This window comes from Grus americana, chromosome 8 (genome assembly GCF_028858705.1).
Source record: "Grus americana isolate bGruAme1 chromosome 8, bGruAme1.mat, whole genome shotgun sequence".
NCBI lineage: Eukaryota > Metazoa > Chordata > Aves > Gruiformes > Gruidae > Grus > Grus americana.
In genome coordinates, this window is record NC_072859.1 from 29,497,547 (window position 1) to 29,505,220 (window position 7,674).

Below are 7,674 nucleotides of genomic sequence, written 5' to 3' on the forward strand. Positions count from 1 at the left end.
GGTGAGTCAAAGCTTCTCCATACTCCTTACTTGACATCTATTTGAGAGCCATAATCAAGATGTACACTTTTTAAAAAGATGACCTATACAAAGTTAAATCTTTATTTGGGAATTCTTACAGCAAAATGATCCAGTGGAGTATTCAGAAATGCAGTTCAAGGCAAGGACATAAGTACACAGAGTGGAGTCATAAAAACAATCCCAAGAAATCAGTGGGTCCTCTTCAGTCCTCCTTTACCTTCAGAAAAAATCAAGGGGAAGGTAGGAAGCATTATTTGCCGATAAACTGAGGTGGTCGTTTCTCCTTGAAGGCAGCCATCCCTTCCTGACGGTCTCTTGTGGGAATATTCTGGGTTTTTAAAAAAAAAAAAAAAGTGATATGTTTTTCATTGAAAAGTCTAATGTATTTTAAATACTGACTAATTTGGCAGTAGTTGTCTAAGACTAAAATTGCTTTTCTTTCAATGATAAGTCCCACCTTCCGCATTTTGCAATTAGGAAAAATAAAGAGACTGGGTTGTAGTGTAAATCACATGCGCAAAGCATCTAAGACAAAGGCTGTAGAACAGAGAACGATATAGGAAAACAGTTTTCCATAAAATTAATACTTTACCATCTTGAAACAGACTGAGAAGCACAGGAGTTACATTGTTCCATTAGCTGAGAAAGGTGCGTGCTCTCAAAACATGTCAGAATGACTAGAGAAGAATCCATTTTTTTTTAATTTGTTAAACCTAAAACCATTTGTAAAGCTCATCCTGTAATTAGCATATTGTTGAGACTAAGAATATACAATTACTTTAGGCAGAAGGGTATTTAAGGAAGGACTTTGGTCTCAGGCAGGCTGAGAGAGGCTGCTATGCATGACACATTTGATATTCTAAAATAGGCATCTGGAACTGTGCTCCAGTATGTTCTCAAAGCTTTAGATTTAGCTGTTAGTGTTTCCTTACAGAGAGGAAAATACAAGAGGACACTGTCAATATCTGGCTTTAGAAAACATACCATTGTTCCTTTCAGGAATGTACTCTGAAGATAACCTACCTGGGCATAGCACATCCCCTCAATAGCCATCCCTGACGCAATGTCAACCTGGGAGTGAGAGGGAAGGAGTGAGATTTGACTGAAGTACAGCCTTCAGAACTACTTCATATCCCTCAAATCAGTAAACATTCACTTCTCATGAGTGACCTTCGCTCCTGCACTAGAACTACAGTGCTAGCATCTACAGAAAAAAAAAATCCTGCCATATTAATTTTGTCTTTAAAGAAAATCTTTAAAACCCTTGAAATTGTTTTAAATGCCTCATCTAAACAAGGATTACAACTCATCTGTTCTAAAGTTTTAACTGTAGTAATTTTTGAGAGCTGCCTGTCTGCTTAATTTACCTCAGTATTTAAAAAAAGTAGTTTTATTACCTCCATTCCTCTGTTTATTGCCAGTTTTCCCATTTTCACAGCAAATGGAGCCTTTATTAAAAAAAGCCAAACAAACCACAACAAACATTTAAAAATAATTAAAGCCACATCAGTTCATAATAGTGTAGTTATTATATTATTATCCTACCTCCAAATAACCTTTTAGTCTATAGAAATTTGCAGGAAGTTAACAAGTATTTTTAGAAAACAATTTGGTGTTATCTACAGTTAATAGATGTCCGCGGTGCAAGGTTTCAGTGTGTCCTGCAGGTCTGCATAACTGCAACTGGGAGGTAAAACTGTGCTATGGGTTAAGCAGCTGGATGTTACACTTGTTCCTACAGAAACTGCATTCACAAAAAAAAGGATACAGTCAAGAGACTTAAACATCAGGAACCAAGACTTTAATACTTCATAGAAAGCAATTTTGATTGTTTGCTCTCTCTTAAGGGAAGTAGAAATGCCTTCTTTACATTGACCACATGAATAACACACTTACCTGAGGAAGGATTTCTTTAGCCAAAGTTAATGCTCTCTGGTAAGCTGCATCTCCCTCATTGTTTTGTGGCACTGTGTGATTTACTAATCCCATTGAGAAGGCTTGTTGTCCATCAATCTGCCTACCCGTGAAAATGAGTTCCTTTGCAAGACCTATTCCAACACATCTGGGCAGGCGCTGGGTTCCACCTTGTGACAACAGCAGAAACACCATTTTCCATTTCTGAGAAATGCCCCAAAAAACAATAGTATTTTCTCTCCTTATATAACAAGGTTTGAAAAATAAAGGGATCACGTGTTTCTTTAATAACCGCTAGCTGAACACGTCAACACTTTGCAAGGCACCTGAAAGGCTTCAGCATCCTTTTGAGTATTTTGATAAACAGGAAAAGATATAAAGGGACTTTCCTAAATTCATAGCAAGTCTGAGACAGGGCTTGGAACAGAACTCTTGATTCATAGATATCTTTGGTCACTGTAAGATGCTACTTCTAATTTAAATTCAAAACACTTCAAGTGCTCTAATGGCAAAATATTTACTATACAGCTGAGAAAGATTTCATGAAGGATACCTGCTCCAGGAAGAAGCCCTCTTGTGGTCTCAATAAGGCCCATTTTAGCTGATGAAGCTATTAAAAAAAATAAAATAGGTTTTAGTTTCTTTTTGATCCATATAACTACAAATTTTCTAAATTGAACTGATTAATAAAACTACAAACTCAATACTGAACTGGAACTCCATTTCTCAAGGTAGCTAGAAAGTCTGAATACTACAGCGCTTAATGTCCATCTCAAGTCAGGGATGTGTAGTATGGCTGCTTAACCCTAGTAGCAATTTTATCTCAAAAAATGAACCTTGGGACCATAGTTGATGAAATATAATGGATGGAAGAATGGAAGCAGAAGGAGGAAGGCTTCCAGTCCAAGCTGATGTAAGTAGGCAAGATCTAACCAGAGTGCTAATCCAATATTACATGTTAATAACTATTTAATTCTACCAATAAATAGTTTTCTGAAGGAATCCTAATCTTGTCTGAAAATAGGCTTTACTTTTTAAGCAAGGAAAGTGCTTTCCCAATAGTAACTAAATGTCACAATTTCTGGACAAATGCCTACTCATTTCCTGAACTGTTTAAGTTCCTCTATTAGCCTACTGGATTCCATTAACAATCAGCTATGATACGTTCTCTTCAAAATACAGTCACAGATTTCAAGAAGAATCCTATATGAAGCAACACACAAACCTGCTACTCGAAGGTCACAAGCTAACGCCAGTTCTAGTCCACCACCCAGTGCGTAGCCATCTATTGCAGCAATTGTGGGTACAGGCAGGGCAGCTAGAGAAGACGATACAGATCATATAGTTTTGTTCCAGAAGTTCTGTTCCACTTGCTTCTGGAATTTAAATGTTTAAATTCTAAAGCTTTTAATAGTTCTCCAATTCAAAATTGTTCAAGAATTCATTTTCTTCTGCCACAAACTTTCTGACTGTCTCTAAATAGTAGAAACTGTCTTTTCACACTTCTCCCTTCTCTGTAGGAATGGGAAACATTCTTCTTACATGCAAAGCAGCATGCAAATACAAAGTACTGCAACACAAAACAGGATGAATTGTCTCCTTGCCAATTTATGATGTGAATATCCAGCTGTTGGAGTTAAACAGTCAAAACAAAGACACCATCCCTAATCACTGTTACAAGGATTACCTTTTCTGGTGCTACCCTGTGTGTGCTTTGTGAGACAGGGTCATTCTCTCTACATTATTGTTTGGTTTTTTAATTACTGCAATTCTGATTGATTGGTATTTTAGTCAGATTTCACTTTGGTATTCCTCTCTAGTGAGAGCAGAGTAATTCATGAATAAGGGATGAAAATAAATTGTAGAAGTCTGTTTTGGGTTTTTTTTTTGGGTTTTGTTTTTTTTTTTTGCAAAACAAAAGTGGAGGGGGAGTTGTAGGTACAAAACCCCTGACGTTCAACAAATCCATTTAGCAAATCCACTCAGAGATCCAAATCCACATTCTTAGGTCATTGCCGTATCATGAGTGCTTCTGAGCATGTATTGAAAGCGGGACAACGAATGTAGCTCATTTTGTCTAGCACTGCCTCCCAAGGATTACACACAACTGCATACAGAATGCTGTGTTATGGCAGGTACTTCTTATATGCATGTATGTGTGCTGCTCTTCATCATGGAAAAGGCAGTACTGAAATGCATCTTGTCCTTGAGTAGCAGCAGGATATGTCCTTGGAGTAGCAGAAGGATAGTTGGTATTTAATTCTAATCAGATCTTTGTTTCAGGCAGAAGCTGGAGCCACTTGGGAAGCTACTCCTAACTGGATAACCTGCTGGGGCTAGCATCCTTTCCCTCCTGCACCATTTCTAAATGTCTCAGTACAGGCAGTCTAGGACAAATTTTACAACTGAGATAATAATTTACCTATTTCATCCATGAGATTTCTCAGCCTTTTAACAAAGTGTCCAACTTCTGCATCATCCATCTTTGCACGTTCCTTTAAGTCTGCACCTAAATAGAGGAGAAAAAGGTTAGAATCCAGGAACAGGGAAAAGACATCCCAGAGGACAGGCCATTTTGCAAGTCTTGAAGTAGAGTGTTCTGATTAAGTAAGGTCAGTGGAAGGTGGAGTGTGGACACTTGGGCTGGAGCAGCAGCTAGGGTGCTCCTCTGCACCCTTCAAACAGATTTCACAGAGCAGCACCAATCACTGTATATAAGATGATAACCCATAAAATGGGAAAACAAGGACTCCGATACCAGAGGCACCTGTGCTTGAAGATGGTTATAAATGGAAAACAAGTAGCAGCACCACACAGGCTGCACAGATCACTATCACACATCTTCATCACTGAAACTGAGAGGCAAACAGGCAAAAGAGACAACAATGTTATTTACTACACAAAAGCCAGCCCACTTTTCTTTTAGCAGGTGTTTCAAACTGCTTTTCTGCACGATCTGACACACAGCCCTAAAAGCCATCAGGTTTTTTGACAATAGTTTGCAGAGCCTTTGTTACTTACCAGCACAAAATACACCTTTCACCTCACTCTTGAACACCACCACCCGAACATTCTCATCAAAGCGGAGTTGTTCCAGAGCACTGAACAGCTATGAGGGAGGGAATACAAACAAGAGAAGAAAAACTTTATGCATATGGATGGTATACACCTAAATTATAGCAAGCTCCTAATCTATGATAAAAGTGGTTTTTTTCTCTTTTTTTTCCCTCTGCAGGTGCCAGGAATCTCCTGGAAATCACATATGTAGAGCCTTCAGGATCCTTCCATGACAGCCTCAGAATGACATGTTTCCCCATCTCTTATTTTCTTCCATTCAGAGATGAACCTTTGCTGTACCTTAAACTCCCCTTCCTGTCCAGGCACGAGCCAGACTTTCTCTAGAATCTATCAACCTTGAACAGATCATCTGCTAAGGTCTGACAATGAGTATATTTTTGTTGTAATTACAACAGCAAGTGAGGACATGAACTTGCATCCAAGTTAGCTAACTTAAGTAACTCCAGTATCTCTGTCCAATCTGCATCTGAAGTTACTGCAGTATAGACATGTCATGATCTCTTTCTCTTCAGGTTAACCTGCCTTGCCCCAATGTAGTCTTCAGCAAGAAATTAAGTGTTTGTTTCAGATTTCCCACAACTATTCTTATTGCATTTAGTTATTGATCATGATTCCAAACATGTTTACAGGCCAGGCCCATACTCACTTCATTTACAAATACTTTTCCCAATGAATTTCTCGCGTGGGGTCGGTTCATTAGGATTTCAGCAATACCTTAGTAATAGGAGACAATTTCAGTTATAGTTCATTTAATTCTCTGACACAGGAATTCAACTGGGAACAATATCTGCATATGCTGCATCTTCTCTCTCCTGAAAATGCATATAAAGTATATTCTAAAACAATCAGTTATTTTAAAAGTGGAGGTGGTAGACCATGTCTACAAAACCTAGTTATGCAGGACAACTGTAAAATTCAGTAGCACTGTGAATAATAGAAATAAGCAAACTTTTAAAAAATTAACATGACATCCAAGAATGTATGTCTTAGAATCACTGCAGGAATGGAAAAAAAAAAACCCAAACCCAAATGATTCACCTTTGGTTTCCATTTCAAATGTTACTTAGTTCAGTTTTGATTGTACAGTCTTACTGTGTTCAAGTATATTCCTTAATGAAGAAAACCATCCTCTTGGGATTGCTGTTTGCACAAGACTAGCACACGCTGGTCACTCACAGTTCGTGTTCCAGAACCGTTTTGAAATTGCAGCTCCCTTTAATTTAAAGTTAATAAGCTCATCAGTGCAGAGGACTTCCCTCAAAGTTCCTAAGTCCAAGCAGAAAAAGATGACCACAACATCTACCTACTTCTCCCTTGCAGTTGTGCTTTGTAAATTCCTATCCAATGGTTTCTGTATGCTTTGGAGAGAAAAAAAACCATCTCCTGTTTCCTTGGCTGGACTTCTGCTCACTTCCCAGGCCTTAACATTGTAAGATGCTGTTGCTGCTGCTGCCGTAGGTGCACAGATGCACCTTGCATCTGTCGTGCTTGGTCATTCTGCCCTGCTAGAAGGTCTCTGTCTTTATTCCTCTGCCTGTGCCAGCGGCCAGTCAGTAAACAACAGATGTGTCACACAGGAACAAAGACACGGGTAACAGCGGGCACCAGCAACGGAAATTCACAATTCTGGTAACTACAGTCATGTATATGTAACCAGCAAAACTACCAAGAACTGTTTATAAGCTCTTGCAATAGTTACCCCCACCAGAAAGTAATTCCAGTGGCAATCTGAACCAAAACTCAAATTACTCAGTGATTCTCATGTATAGATATGCAGACATGCCCTGGTCCTATCCTACCTTTAGCACTGCACATTACTGGTATCAGAAAAATCTAAGGTATGGAAACCAGAACTTCTTGTATTAAGATTTCCTGCATACATAACAACAACAAGGCATCTAGCTATTTATTTGGCAGCTGTGTTCTTGAGAAAAGTATCAAGGCATAACTTAGAGACTCTAAGCAGCCTGCCTGCTACGGCCTCTGCAAGCAGTCGGTCACCTTCTGGGCTACGAGGGCATTAGAGCAAAGGGAGGCTCGGCGGCCCCGGGACCCCCGTCCCGCGGGGGCCAGTACAAGGTGCCCTGGCAGTGCTGTAGGGACAGTTCGGGTGTTTCCAGGGCCCGTCTGAGGGACAGCAAGGCCTGGCAGAGCCGAAGGCTGGGGAGGGGCTAGGAACACCCACGGTCCCACTCGCGTCAGGTCGGGACCTGCTGTGTTTTTACCAGGAATCGGTAAAATTCAACCGGCTTCTGCCCCCTCCTCGCAGCACCTGAAAACCGGCTCTGACACCCACGGACGCCTCGGAACCGGCGTTAAGTGAGCGCCGGGGCCTAACCCCGGCCCTCCGCTCTCCCCGGGCTGCGGGCGGGGGCCGCCGCACTCACCGCTGCTCTCCCCGCCGGCCGCGCCCACCAGCACCTCCGCGCCCCGCCGCGGGACGGCCGCGAGGACCCCCCTGCGGCCCCAGCGCAACAGGTCGCACCCCGCCCGCCCCAGCTGCATCATGACGCCGCTTCCCGGGCTCCGCTGCTGCCGGGCACGGGCAGCGAGGGGCCGGGCCTCCGGGACCAGACAGAGGGGCGCTGCGCCTTTAAGAAAGAGGGGCGGGAGGGGAGGCGGTGGCCGTTCTCCGCCTGTCGGGCGCTCGCCACGCCCCTT

General features: G+C 41.6%; 1 protein-coding gene across 1 annotated transcript; it reads right to left on the reverse strand.

Annotated features, from left to right (window-relative positions):
* Positions 1-79: 79 nt before the first annotated feature.
* ECHDC2 (enoyl-CoA hydratase domain containing 2) lies at positions 80-7,671 on the reverse strand. Its single transcript, XM_054833301.1, has 10 exons — positions 7,401-7,671; positions 5,660-5,727; positions 4,957-5,044; positions 4,358-4,444; positions 3,161-3,253; positions 2,489-2,545; positions 1,918-2,105; positions 1,419-1,469; positions 1,045-1,092; positions 80-349 (listed from the first exon to the last, which is right to left on the reverse strand). The coding sequence occupies exons 1-10, from the start codon at positions 7,519-7,521 to the stop codon at positions 272-274; spliced, it is 879 nt and encodes a 292-aa protein (XP_054689276.1). The 5' UTR covers positions 7,522-7,671; the 3' UTR covers positions 80-271.
* Positions 7,672-7,674: the final 3 nt, after the last annotated feature.